This window comes from Peromyscus leucopus, chromosome 16_21 (genome assembly GCF_004664715.2).
Source record: "Peromyscus leucopus breed LL Stock chromosome 16_21, UCI_PerLeu_2.1, whole genome shotgun sequence".
Taxonomy (NCBI): Eukaryota; Metazoa; Chordata; class Mammalia; order Rodentia; family Cricetidae; genus Peromyscus; species Peromyscus leucopus.
The window spans coordinates 73,247,620-73,262,246 of record NC_051084.1 but is presented as its reverse complement, the minus strand read 5'-3'; the positions used below and the strand labels follow the sequence as shown (position 1 = coordinate 73,262,246).

Below are 14,627 nucleotides of genomic sequence, written 5' to 3'. Positions count from 1 at the left end.
CCCAGCCAGCTTTAAAAAGCAAAACAACAGACATCAGGGCTCCATAGTGAGGCCTGCCTCATAAACTGATTAGTTAATAGGACTGGGCTAGGCTTGGTGCAGCACACGTCTAATCCCAGAGGCAGGTTCCCCCAGACTTCACACCTTACCATCCTCCTGCCTGAGTCCCACGAGGGCACAGGCCAGGCAGCCGGCCTCTGCCGCTGGCTGCCTCTGTGTACCGGGTGTGGTCACATCCTGCTGCCCTGCCCCCTGGTCCAGCCCACTCTGCTCGGCACTCCTGACCCTCAGCAGCCCGGCACCTGTGAACTTCCCCTGGGCTCTGAAGAAAGACAAACTGGGAAGGCATCGTGTGAAAGGGCCCTTTGAGAGCCAGGAGCTTATTCCTCCAGATTCACTGCTGCTTCCAAACTGCCCTTGACCCGATGGGTGAAGGTGGCATCTGCGGGAGGAAGCCTCTCCTTCCCTTCCCCTGGCTTTCTCCAGCCGCCCTTGAAGCTCTGATAGGGCGGCCATTCTCCCAAGAGTGTGCAGAGTCTGCCACCTTGTGGCTGTCTCCGGTCCTGCAGCACCCCGCACCAGACCCAGCACAGAGGAGCTCTGTTCTCCCTCCCTAGGGTTCCACAGACTTTAGACAGCTAGGGCATGGGCATGGGGGTGTGGGCAGGGTTTGGGAACGACGCTCTCTGGTTTTCCTTACTGTTTCTTTATCCTGAGGCTGTGGAGACAGCCCCATGGGAAGGGGTCCCGTCATCATGTCTGAGGTGAGACAGCGAAAGGTTGGCTCTAGGCAGCTGGCCAAACTCGTATGTGGGAAAGCAAGGGCTTGGATAGATGGCGGCACACTTACTAAGACATCCCACCTGTCTGTCACCCCGGCCCGCCTCCCAGCCTCAGTGTCTCCAACTGTAAAATGAAGGTTCTGACCATGTGACTTCTTAAGCCTCTTTTGCCTCTGACACTGCTCTTCACAGCATCCCTAAGCATGGAAGAGGCTCCTAAGTCCATACAGGAGAGCAGGTTGCAGTGTAGCCTAGAGAGACACCAGGAATAAAGAGCAGCCTTCCTGTCTGCTCACAAGAGGAATGTGTGGTTCCTGCAGCCAAGAGTGCTGGGCAAGGAGCACACAGCAGGGTAATGCTAAATGGGCCTGACACCTGGTGAGCTGCCAGGCGAGGCTCCTCCCTCCATGAGCATGCAGTGGCCGTCAGAGACCATCCAGGGGCAGCAGTGTGGTCAAGGAGAGACAGAGTGCCGCCCTGGAACACCAGCAGGAGCCGGTCAGTGGAACCAGCAGGCCGAGGTGGACGTCTCAGAGATGAGATGAACTTCAAGCACTGCTACTAAACCTCTCCATCTCGAGTCACATGCCTAAGGGGTGGTGGCATCCTTCTCTGACCACTGAGGGCTTGTGTTTGAATTTTCCATGCTGTGACGAAAGGCCCGAGGGAAGCAACTCGGCGGAAGAAAGGTTTATTTTGGCCCAAGTTTTCAGGGGTTTTGGTCTGAGGTCAGTTGGATACATTGCTTTGGACCGAGGTGAGGCAGCAGATCCTGGAGGAAAGGATGGTCTGCAGACCTGTGGAAGCATTGGGAAGCCGAGAAAGACAGACAGGAAGGGCCTGGAAGCCAAAGCCATACCTACCCCCTGCCAGTGACCTGCTTCCTCCAACCCAACCCCACCTCCTGATTTCCATGTATTACTAACGTCATCAGATCACCAATCTATCAGAGGATTGCTCCATAGATTCAGGCAAGGCCTTCAGGACCCAGTCTGCCCCCCAAAAGCTAGCAGCCAAAGCATTAACACCAGTGCCCCTGGGAAGGACATTTGCTGTCCAGATCACAGCAGGGGCTAAATTGAGACAAGATGGAAAAATGGGGGAATGTAGGGACGTGACAGCAGAAAGGAGCCCTCACCCCAGAATCATCTGAAGCAGCTTGCCAGCGGAGACAAGGACCCAGCACCGTTAACAACTAACCTTCCTCCCCTCCCAGCTATGAGACCGCTGCTGTCTAGGACAACAGAAGCAGGAAAGGGACATGCCCTAAGTCCCTTGTGCATCCCTAGTGGCTCTCCTGTCACCTGTCAGGTTATAGTTTCACTCAGGGAGCCTCTGGGGCCACTCTATAGTCTCATGTCTCAAAAGAGAAGGAAATGGGAAGAGCACAGTGGTTTCCAAGCGTCTTTTGAGACGTAACTTGAGGGCCACCAGAAGGTAACATGGCTTCTGCTGAGACAGTCCTCATGCTCCTTCGCTGAGAAGCCAGCACCCACACTGGACGTGTCTTACTTTCTGAAGCTCTTCTTCGGGAAGCCCACACCTCTTGGGTGTACACTCAATCCCCTGTTGGATGCCTTTCTTTAATGTATCTCTTGACCTCCACCTCTGCCTGATTAGTCTTGAAACTCTTTTTGGCGCTGATGCCCCTAAAGGTCTAACAGAATGCCTCAGACTGCTGAGGGTGGCAGCGTGGAGCTGGGTCTCTGCCCCTTCGCTGCTGGCAAAGGGGCATGACGTCTCCAGAGCTCTGCCAGAGGTCCTGGTTCTACAACCATAAAGGACAGTTGTGATCACTGCAGTTTTTAGCTGCCGTCCATCTTTTCAGCCAGCGATGCTTTGCTCAACAATGAAAATCACCAAGATTGCTGAGGGGTTTGGGGTATGGGGGGGGGGTGGGGGGTGGGGGGGTGGGGGAGTGGGGGGAGCAGATAGTCAGTTCAGTCTTCTCAGATTGCTATTACAAAATGCCAGGGTCTAAGTGGCTCGTGGGATGGTTGGGTTGGTTGGTGGCTGGTTTTTCTGGTATTGGGGCACAACCAGGATCATGTGCATGTCAGGAGAACCTTCATCCACTGTCCCATGTTCCACACTCTTGTCTTTCTGTGTGTGTCACAGTTCTCAAAGATGGGAAGTTGAAGATAGAGCTGACAGTGTGGATGTCTGGTAAGGGCCCCGCCCCCTCCTACAGTGGCAGGGTCGGGAATCACTCATGTTTCTTTTGCAAAATTACTAATCCCTGTCTTGAGGATTTTGCCTCATCACCTCCCAAAGGAGCTGTCTCCACCACTTTAGGGGCAGGGCTCAACCTATAGCACAGAGATGTAGATCCTGCTGTGGGCTCCCTCCCTGGTGTATAGACAGCTCTTTCCTGCAGTGTCCAGACATGTTCTAGTCGGGCTTCCTCTCATGAGCACACTAGTCCCATTGTGAGGGCCCCACCCACAAGGTCTCATTCATCTAGTCACTCTCCAAGGCCCACCTCCAAATGTCATCCCTCCGGGAATCAGGGCTTCATGTGAATTTGGGGCACACGCACGGCCTGAGTCTCTCCTAGCACCGCCCCAGGACTTCTGGTTTCTGTTGGTTTGTCTTTGCAGTGATAGAAATGCCAGAAGAATCCTCCCCTCCCCTCGCCCCAGTGAGCACAGCCAAGGGTCCAGTAGCTCCAGGACACAGCTACAAGGCAGGTATGGACCTCCTCCCCTAACACTGTGACAGCCCCCGCCGTGGGCAGAGTGAGCTCTAAGGACTGCACCCACAACCCACAACCCAAGGGGCCCCTTGTTGTAGTGGGGAAGTTTCTCCAGTCCCACCGGCCCCCAAGGTCCGGACAAATCTCCCCTACCCGCGGTCCCACAGCCACTTATGAAATAATTACTCAGAGGCTTATATTAATTACAAACTGTATGGCCTATGGCTTCAGCTTCTTGCTAGCTAGCTCTTTCATCTTAAATCAACCCATTCCTATTAATCTATATGTTGCAACGTGGCCGTGGCGTTACCGGTCTGCTGGCATCTTGTTGCTCCTGTCAAGGTGGGCTGGCATCTCTCCCGACTCCTCCCTTCTTCTCTCTATCTCTGCTTGGATTTCCCACGTGGCTGTAAGCTTTCTTGCCATAGGCCCAAACATGTTTATTTATTATCTAGTGGGAGCCACACATATTCACAGCACACAGAAAGACATCCCACAGCCCCTTGTCTAATTGCTGTACGCAGTACCTGGGACTGAAACCCCTGCCCCGGCACCTGGGAAGTCCCCCAAATCTTCTCTTGCATTCTGAGTCTCAAAACTGGAGGAATTTTTTCCCTAAGCTCCAAGGCCCTCCATCTCCTGGTGTATGTATAAGATGCACCAGATGTGGTGGTACACACCTTTGGCCCCAGCATTTGGGGGACAGAGGCAGATGGATCTCCGAGTTTAAGGCCAGCCTGGTCTACATAGTAGGAATATGTAAATAAATAAATAAATAGATAAATAAATAAATAAAGGCCAGTTAGGGCAGTTGTGCCAGAGCCCTCTGCCCCACTACCCAGAGCTGACCAGCCTCCCCAGGAGGCTGGGCCCTGGTTAGGGTGACATGTCGCCATCACTCATCCCAGGCTTACTCACACTAACTTCTCCTTTGGCGCTCAACATCGCTTTGACATCTTGATGATGTCTCCCCTGTACACACACTGCTGACAAGGCATAGACTTTGCCCCCAAGGCAGAGACTGCTATTCTGTCTCTTTCAGATCACAACCATATTTAGCCAAAGTGCCACCATTAATAAACCACATTTCCCAGCATCCTTTGCAACCATAAGGCCAATGAAATTTGTAAGCAGAAGAGTTATGTGAGATTTCCAGAAATTCTCCCGATAAAAGGAGGGATACAGGGCCCTCCCCCTTTCTTCACCTGGCTTTGCCCAGTCTTGTGTCCAGAGCTGTTCCGCTGTGTAACGGTGGCTCTGGGCCGCAGCAGGGAGAGGAAGCTCCTGGAGCAAAGGCCCCAAGACTGGAAGGAATCAGTTGACTGAAGTAGCAGAAAGAAAGCTGGGAAGTGAACCAGAGTCAGAGCACCGGGGACCCAGGAAGCCAGGGCACAGGGTTTGAATTCTATTCCGGGAGCGACACGAAGGGGGATTAGTGGCACAGTGAAGAGTTGTTGAAGCCTTCACACAGAGGAAGTGGAAAGCTGGGAGGTCAGATGAAAACCAAGTGACCAAAACCAGAAAAGCAGGCTCAGTGGGTGAAGGACACAGGCTACCCAGGTCTGATGGCCCAAGCTTGACCCCCAGGACTCATGGTAGGAAAGAACCTTCCGCCACAAATTGTCCTCTGACTACAGAGAGAGAGACAGACAGACAGACAGACAGACAGATACACATACAGAGATAGACAGACACACACACATACACACACACACACAGACACACACATACACACACACTCACACACACATATTTTAATCTTTAAAAAACAAAATTAAGTACGGTAGGAAATCACTTTGGGGAGGCTACATCCAGATATAACGTGCAGCGACTTGTGACATTGTGACTGGTGTTTGTCCTCAGCATCTCCGAAAAGCAGATATCATCCATCCCTCTCACGGGAGACAGCCAGACAGATTCCGACATCCTGGCATTCATCAAGGCCAGACAGAGCGTTCTGCAGAAGAAATGTAAGTACACATCCCCTGGAACCCCTCCAGGGCCCGACTGTCCCCACTCTTCTGTCCCACACTTGGGAGAAGGAGCGGGGCGTGCTCAGCTACCCGGAAGCTGCAGAGGAAGGAGGCATCTCGTGTGATCCGGCACCCACAGCAGCAGCCTCAGCCACCTCATGGGAGCTGAGCCCTGCTTCCCCAGGTCCCAGGGGCAGGTATGTGAGTGGGTGACCTGAGTGCTCCTGCTGCACCTGGCCAGCCTCCTCCCTGTTCCAGACCTTGGCTTTGTTCTCTGTCACCTGAAGACATCTCTCTCCCTGCACAGCCTTCTCTAAACAGGAAGAGCCGAGGGCGTTTGGTAATTTATTGAGACCCTGGCTAGAAACGTCATTCTCCTCAGAGCATAGTTCTTGCCAAGGAGCTATGGATGTAAACACCACTTGAAGGCCCAGGGCTGGGGACACTGTCAGTCATGAAGGAAATACCTGTCCCACAGCAGGAAGAGCAGAAGGCCCCTCCTGGCCTTCCTCACTGGCCTGCTTGCTTGGCAGCTAACCATCTCTACTGCGGACAAGCCTCTTCCATTCCGACACCCACAGGAACAGGGCCAGACCGACTACCTTACACTTGCATTTAGTCTCAGCCTCACCCCATTACTCTAAAGGTTTAACATTGTCTCGGCTTGTCCAAAGCCGCCCTCCTTGATGATATACCTGTCTGTCCATTTTCCATGGCTGTAATGAAATGTCGAAGGCTGAGTAACTTAGTAAAGAAAAGTGATTCATTAAATCCAGTTCTGGGAGTTCATGGACACACACAATAGTTACAACAGCTCTGCTCTGTTCAGAACCTCAAGGCAGGTGGGGGTAAGATGGAGGGGTCACATGGAGGGGTCACATGGTGGGACAGGAACCCAGAGAGGGATTCAGGTCGCATGATTAGACAGGAACCCAGAGAGACATCCAGGGTTCAGAATTCTGCGGTGATCTAAGGACCTCCCAAAAGACCCCACCTCCTAAGGGTCCCCCCTCCAGCCTCACCACATAGAGAACCAAGCCTTGTGCACAAACTCAAACCACAGACAACATAAAAGGAGAAAGTCTTGGATGTGGCTGTCCCTGGCCCGGGTGGATGCCAGCCCAGCTTCTCTGTCCCCTGTCTGTGGCTTAGAAGGAATGAGTTTGCCCAAGGATGGGCCGCTGGAGCTGAAGGAAAACTGTCATCCTCATATCAAACAACCAGACTGTCACTGGATGCCCACGTGTGAGTGCCAGGAGCGACAGCCTGGGCCCACCAGGCAGCAGTGGTGGACAGCGCCATTTTATGTCGGGTCAGGCGTGTGTGGAGGGCAGGAGGAGGACAGCGGAGCAGAGGAATGGGCAGCTCCCCTGGGAGGGCCGCCGTGCAGGGGAGGGGGCTGCAAGGGCCGCTATGCAGGGGAGAGGGCTGCGAGGGCCGCCATGCAGGGGAGAGGGCTGGGAGGGCTGCCTTGCAGGGGAGAGGGCTGTGAGGGCCACCTTGTAGGGAAGAGGGCTGTGAGGGCCACCTTGTAGGGGAAAGGGCTGCAAGGGCCGCCGTGCAGGGGAGGGGGCTGCGAGGGCCGCTGTGCAGGGGAGAGGGCTGGGACAACTGAAGGGGCCAGAATGAGGCTGTGCTGCTAAGTGCAGACTGAAGATGAAGTGGTCTGTGGACAGAAATGTTGTCATCCGAATAACAAGTTCGTGGTGTGATGGGAGAGGAGTGTCTGTCACCTTTCTGTTGATGTGACAAAACACCAGGGTGACCATCTCTAAGGAGGGAGTTCTCGGGTCCGTGGTGTCGGAACTGTCCGTCTATGGTGACAGGAAGGACAGAGAAGAAGGGCTCACAGGATGGAGCCGGGAAGTGGGCAGAAGGATGAAAAGGCTTTCTCCATTTCCCCCTTTTATCCTGTCTGGACCCCTAACCCACTGGATGGAGCCATCTCCATTCAGGGTCACTCTTCCCCGCTTTCTAGTCCTCCCTGAAAATGCCACACCCCCAGAAATGGGATTTACTGACTTCCCAGGCACTTTTCAACCCAATCAAGTTGACCATCCAAATTAACTGCCACAGGGGGACCAGAAACCTCCCTGAGGAGGTGAGAGGGGATGATGTGCAGAGGACACAGAGGGGAAGGAAGGGCCCTTACAGCCCTCCCCATGATAAAAACCATCACTCCTCCCCTCAAGAGCATACAAGTATGCAATATTTTTAAGTTGTGTACTTTTGTAATAAGAGAGGTAAGCTCAAGGCTGGTGTCACAGTGGCATTTCCTGCCGGCACTGTCCCCAACAGTCCAGACAGCCACAACAAGCCTGAGCACTTTACTTTCTGTTTTTTCAAGACAAGGCTTCTCTGTGTCACCCTGGCTGTCCTGGAACACACTCTGTAGGCCAGGGTGGCCTTGAACTCAGAGATTTGCCTGCCTCTGCCTCCCTAGTGTTAGTGTTAAAGGCGTGTGCCACCACCGCCCGGCATGAGCAGTTTATTTAGGATACGTGTCAGGGCTGGGGAGATGGCCCCATCCATGTTTGCTGGACAGACACAAGGATCCAAGTTTCACGCCCAGAACCAGTGTAGACAGCTGGGCGTGGACACACACACTCCTTGTGCCGGGGAAGCGAAGCGGAGACAGACAGGCCCCAGGCTCTCTAGCCAGCCAGCCCAGGCTAACAAGTGAGTGTCCCTTCCCAATGGGAAACCCTGTCTCACAAAGCAAGGCGGGGCCAGTGAGGTGGCTCAGCAGGTGAAAGTACTTAGGGCCAAGCCTGATGGCTTTGATCCCGTCATGGTGGACGGAGACAATCGGCCCCCGGTTGTCCTCCGAGCTCCACATGTGGGCCAGAGCACACACTCTAAGTTCATTACTTAACCCAAAAATAGATGGATGGCATCTGAGTAACAATACCCAAGATTGAACGCACGCACGCACGCACGTGCGCACGCGCGCACACGCAAGTACGCACACACAGGCTAGTCAGCACTAATGAAGGTTTTCATTTACAGTACTGCACTGTATGCTCTTGACACACTTTAAGGCACACAGAGGCAAGATCTGGACCCCTGTTCTGACAAATGGGGGATCCGAGGCTTGCTACAGTTGAGGGCGCCGCCCTGCGCTGTTCAGCTACCGAGGCAAAGCCGGAGTGTTCTGCTCTCCACCGAGCCCAGGCTGCCTTGAAAGCCACAGCCAGCAAGGGCTGCCCTCTCCGCTGTGCCCCTCAGCCTGGTGGGGGCAGGGGAGGACCCGGATGGATTGGAGGGCAGAGCTTAGCCTTTCTCAGCCCTGCAGCTGGGAGTGCTATTTTCCAAACAGTCAGAAGCCCGGAAGTAATTCATCAAAACACACGCAAGCCCCACCATCCAGTTGTTATTCCCAAAGGAAAAAAACCTCCTGGTTTCTTAGTGACCGTGCAGACTCGGGGGAAGCCATGGAGAGGGGGACATGGGGGGGGCATTTCCCCCAGGTCAGAGCCAAAGGGCCAGCAGGCTTGACCTGTCCCGACACAGCAGATGGCCCAGGGCCCACTGTGCAGCATTGTGTGTGAAACCCACTTATCAGGCCTGCTGTCAGGCAAACAGCAGCCAGGCCGGCACCCTCCCAGCCAAAGCAAACACCCTGCCCCGCCTGGGGCTCTCCGCTCTTAATCTAGCAGGCTGCCCTGTCATGGCTTCTTCCCAGCACTCATTACTGGGAATTTGTGACTACAGCGGGAACAGGAGGCCCAGAGAGGGCGATTTAACACAAGGCTCCCGGTTCTGAGAATGCACCAAGACCCAGGATGATCGGCTTGATTTAGGATCCAGGGAAATGCCAGAAAAATGTTTAAATTCCTGCTAGGGGCACCTGCAGACAGGTATACGTCCCCCACAGGGGCGTTCGTCATCCATGGAGTCAAATCCGCCCGTACACTGCCAAGTCTGGGTTGAACTTCTGAGGGGACGGGGCTGGCCCCTTTCCACAGGCCCTTTTATAATCTCCCTTAATTCTCGAGTTTGGAAGTGTTCCCATCTGCAAGTCCCTTGGAGCGACCCATAACCACAGGTCCCCCTTCTCCAGAGCTGCCAGGAAAAGGCTCTTCCAACAAACCTCAAACTCCTGTTTAAGAGCCCTTCCGGGGTCAGAAAAGGGGGGGGGAGGGAAGGAGGGAGAAAGAGCAGTAGCCCTCAGAGGATTAGGAAGGACAAGGCCTCAGATGAAGCCATCTCTGCCATCTGTGGCCTTGAACAGGTCATGCTGTGACCCCTGTGTGTCATAGCAGCCACCCTCACCTGTCAGTGCGTCACTTCAGAGCTGAAGTCTCTCATAATGCACTGAGCACCAGAGTTGGCACCAGGCACTGTGCCCCCGGTGATGAGACCTGGCCCCATTTAGTGGTACGTCTGCGGTGAGACCCTCCATTCCAGGCTAAGCCGCCACCCCTGCCACCCCCCCAGCTCCATCGCTACCCCGGACACAGTGAGTGCAGCCGAAGTGGCACCAGAGGCCGCGTGGTGGGCCTTTCCCATGAGGGGCCACGTCCCAGAGTGCTGTGCTCTCAGCTCTGCTGTGAGTACCCCTCTCCAACCCTCCTGGGCACGGCTGCATGCTGATCTAGGGGAGCTAGGACATGTGAGGTGGGAGCTGGCTCACACTGCCTTCCGTCCTCCGGGACAGCCTTAAGTAATCCTAACCCAGGCTTCTCAACAATGTAGAGGAGACGTCAGACATGAGGTCTGAGCTGGTCCCAGCTCTCACCCCACCTGTCCTTGGCCTGGGGAGAGGAAACTGGGCAGCCCAGCCCTGGCTGTGTATTAGACTCACCGTGTACTAGAATTACCGGGCCACCCACAGAGATTCCAACCCCATGGGGGTCTGTGGCGTGGCCCGTGGTGTCTAAAAGGCCTGGGAGCTGAGCATTTAACTTTTGTAAGCTAAGATGTGTCCTGACTTTCTTCCTGTCCTGCAGTTGGGTTAGGACAGGTCTGGATATGTGAAAAGGGAGTCAGTGAGATGGTTCAGCTGGTAAGCGTGCCAAGCCTGATGACCTGGGGTCCATTTCCAGCATCTGTGTGATAAAAGGAAAAAAACAAACAAACAAACAAACAAAAAAAACAGTGGCCACAGATTGTCCTTGTCCTCTACACGCAGGCCATGGCATGTAGGCACACAAGCACACAATGCTATAAATAAATACAAAAATAAATAAACATTTTGGAAGACTATGTTAAAGGGGGCACCTCTGCTGGATTTCACAGTGTGGCCTGGCGCACGGCGCTGGCCCTGCAGGTACACGCCCTGCTGTTTGACACCCCCCCCCACGTCCAGGGGGCCGTGGTCACCCTCTGCCTCGGCAGCGCCACACAGACAGCTCACCGTCCCCACTCCCAGCTGGCTGCAGCTTCGTCTCCACCACGCTCTCACCGACCTCCCCTCAGCCTCCCTGCCCACTGAAACTTTTCAAAATGCTGTGTTCATCACTGCACCCAAAGACCTCAGCAGTTTCCTCTTGTACCTATCTTACTATCCAGACTTTAGGCAGATGAACTAGGAATTCATACCACGCTCACACTTTCATGTGCATGGATGTAAGGATCCTGTTCAAACCCAGACTTAAAGCTGTATGCCTAGGGTGGAACCTAAGACTACTTTTGTTGTTGTTGTTGTTGTTGTTGTTGTTTTCCAAGGTAGGGTTTCTCTGTGTAGCTTTGTGCCTTTCCTGGAACTCACTTTGGAGACCAGACTGGCCTCAAACTCACAGAGATCCTCCTGCCTCTGCCTCCTGGGTGCTGGGATCAAAGGCATGTGCCGCCGCCGCCGCCGCCGCCACCACCCGGCCATCCTTTTAAAGACTTATTTTAACTCCCTCCCCCTTCTGTGTGTGTGTGTGTGTGTGTGTGTGTGTGTGTGTGTTTATGTGAAGTAGAGGCACCGGTGGAAACCATGGGGTTGGAATGAGTGCGGGTCTGCTGAGGATGATACCTTAGCCAAGAGGAAAGGAAGTGTTTATTTCCTGCAGAGCCTGGGAGGCAGTGTTCAGAGATGAGGGTGTGGCCAGCCCCCCCAGTGCCTGTCAGTCCTGAGAAAATCCCCCACCCCAAGCTAACCATCACCCTGTCTTCTTTCAGGCCTGGGAAGCAACTGACTTTCTGATGGGATTCCAACCGTGTCCTGCAGACGGAATGACTGATGTAAAGACAAAGACCCTGCCCCTCACTGTGACCTCAGATACGACATAAAGCCACCCCAGAGCAGCTGGCGAATGTGAGGCCAGAGGAGGAGAGCTGTACTTGGAGGAGGTGTCTGGGCGAGCACCAGAGAGGACTTGTAGGGCTGTTGGATGGTCCTGACAGAGCCGCTGGAAGGGTGGCCAATGTCAAGAAGCTGAGGGCAAGGCTGGGTTGCTGCTCACTGTCACATTTATGAGAGACTTGGTGATGGTGCAATACACCATCATAGTGTACAGACTGGGGACATTCCAGGTGGCACAATATAGGAGGATAATAATCCATTTTTTCTAGCTATTTGCCAGCCACCACCCTAGTCTACCCCTGGCTTAGAAGCCCAGGGATGCCCATGGCAGGCCAGGCAGGGCTTCGGAGCACCAGATAAGACAGTAGAATGTAGGGCACCTCAAGGCCAGTGTCCCAGCCCAAACGCTCTGCTATCACACCCTCGCCCTGTCTCCAGGGACCTATGTGTCCTTGCAGTCTGAGGATTCACACTACCAGAGAACAGTGGCAAGCTCCCCAGAGCTCTGCAGGCATCAGGACCTTGAGCCAATACCCCACCAAGCTGTGTGGGGCTCTACAAAATTAAAGTCCAGACTCCCTGTCCCCACAGGGAGAACACAGCTACCCAGGGGTCTTGTCTCAGTGCCCCTCCCATCATTCCACAACCTGGCTCTGTGACTTGGACTCAGTGGACATGAAAAGGAGGGAACACAGTCAGCGGCGGCCTGTGTTGTGTTTCCAACCTAGCTAGAGTCAGGCAGGGCAATGGAGGTGCAGAAAGAGGCGCCCAGAAATTATGACAGCCAAATAAAAATACCTTCTGCTGGTGGTTGTCTGTTCCATCGTCTAAGAACTCGTGATCTTGGGGAGCAGACAGGGGACGACACAGCAACGTGGACTCGTTTGGGTCGATGCTGTTGACTTCTGTCACTCCTTTTCGGGTATCCTGAAGCTAGGCAGGCCTGTAGCATTCTTCTTGGTCATAGCCTGGCTTATGCCATTAGGAGCCAGAAGCATGAAGCAGGCCAGCCTTGCCCTTCCACAGCTGATTTCTTGGTCTGCAACAGACTTTAAGATGGAAAGTGCTGGGACAACCAGAGCCTGTTGTCTAGGTCCTCCCTGTGACCCCAGCACAGATCCAGTTCTTACCAAACAGTGCCCCCTCGTGACTGGCGTCAGTGATCCCAGAACACATCTTCTAGAGCTTGCTAAGGTCTGTTGACTCTCACTCTCCTGCTGAGAGGTTATCTCCTGGATCCAAAGGCTTTATTGGCTGAGGTGTGTGGTATAGCCTCACACAGGGTATGGAAGAGTCACCCAACCTGGAGAGGGAGTAAAGAAGAGAAGAACACACCAGCCAAGGAACCCAGGCCTACAGGGCATTGGCAGTCAACCTTGGAGGAGCCTCCTTAAAATCCACCTTAAATCTCTCAGTGGGTGCTGGGGCTTTGGTGTGGACCCACACTGGACCACAGTGTACCTTCCCCCAAAGAGTCTCTGCAAATGGGAGGAAGGGATGAAGACTTTGAAAGGACTCTCTAGCATCAGTCTGGGCTCAATGGAGCGGGGACAACAAGGAATGTCTGAGTTCAAATGTGGAGACTGAAATGTTTTCTGGTCAGTGACCCTGGTCCAATCCTAGATAGAATTCAGCTGTCTGTCATTCTCTCCACAGGCAGAGGGTTGGGGGGAAAGTGCATTGAAAAAGGAGATTTCAGATTGCTGAGCAAGTAAAGACATCCGCCACCAACTCTGATGGCCTGAGTTTGGTCCACAGGACGGACATGGAAGGAAGAGCCCTGGCTGCCACACGTTGCTCTTTGGTGCTTTTGACTGTCTCTATCAATCTATTTTATCAGCAAAGACTCGGAAGCCAGATCCCAGGGTGAAAACCTGCTAGCTTAGAAAGGCAGAGAAAGCGCCCAGCTCTTCCTCTGCCGCCATCTTCCCAGAAAGAGAACTTTCTCCTACACTGTCCAAACAAAAACTCCTCCAACTGGCTGTCCCTCCTTTCTACTTCCTGTGTGTCTCTCTCTTTACCCTCCTGATTTCCTCTTACACTGTTTTTTTTTCCTGTCAACTGGTTGCTTGCTCCCCCTCTTGACCTAAGGTTGACTTTATTTAATCCTGTTTACAATATTCAAGCAGAAAGCTCTTGGATTAAAGGTGTGTGCTAAGGCCGAGCCACACCACAGCTAGAAGCAGGTTTTTCCAGTAAATAATACAATCCCGGGGCTCACAGTGTGATCAAATATCCCACAGCAATTTCACCTCCATGTGCAACCCGTGACATGCATGCCCCCACAACATATGCATAACACACACACACACACACACACACACACACACACACACACACACACACACACACTGTAACAATAATTATATGAAAAAATGTAAAAGGAAAAAAGTGGTGACCTTTTAAAGGGGGATTCTAGAAATCAGATGGAGACTCTGGGGCACTGAATAACATGAGAGTTCTTCTCCGCCTCCAACAGAATTTTCATCCAAAGCTTTGCCATAGACCCCACAGGGTGAGGCGTCTTCCTGTCCTCTAAATGTGGGCCTAGCTCTGGCTCTGCTTTGAGACTCAGGCAGAGGCTGGACATGTGCCCGCGTGTTAGGCTTGCTCCTTTCCCTCCCGTGATGTCGTGAGATGCGCTTGATAGCTGCTGTCCTTTTAGCCCATGTCCTGGAACGTAGGGAGAGCAGAACCAAGCCAGTCCAGAGACTAATGCCGAGCTGCATGGAAAGCCATGTGACGCCATGTCTTGTCATGACACTAAACATTCCTTGCCATGAGCCACTGGGACGCGGGGATTTGTTCCATAGCATTGTTCATGTCGATAGCTAGATCATACAGACATTAAAATTTTGACACGGTGTATAGCGGCTCCAGACCTTTCCAGAGCAGTGTTTACCCCGCCCCTTTATGCTTACTGTCAAGACATTTCAGGGTCC

The 14,627-nt window shown here is 53.5% G+C and overlaps 1 protein-coding gene across 1 annotated transcript in view; it reads left to right on the top strand.

The window, feature by feature from the left end:
- Kif6 (kinesin family member 6) overlaps nt 1-13,692 on the top strand; it is a 317,253-nt gene extending 303,561 nt beyond the window's left edge. Inside the window, exons 20-23 of the mRNA XM_028882504.2 lie at nt 2,901-2,948; nt 3,383-3,472; nt 5,341-5,447; nt 11,562-13,692. Coding sequence (XP_028738337.1) covers nt 2,901-2,948; nt 3,383-3,472; nt 5,341-5,447; nt 11,562-11,578 — 262 coding nt within the window. The 3' untranslated portion in view covers nt 11,579-13,692. The remainder of the gene's footprint in view (nt 1-2,900; nt 2,949-3,382; nt 3,473-5,340; nt 5,448-11,561) is intronic.
- Nucleotides 13,693-14,627: the final 935 nt, after the last annotated feature.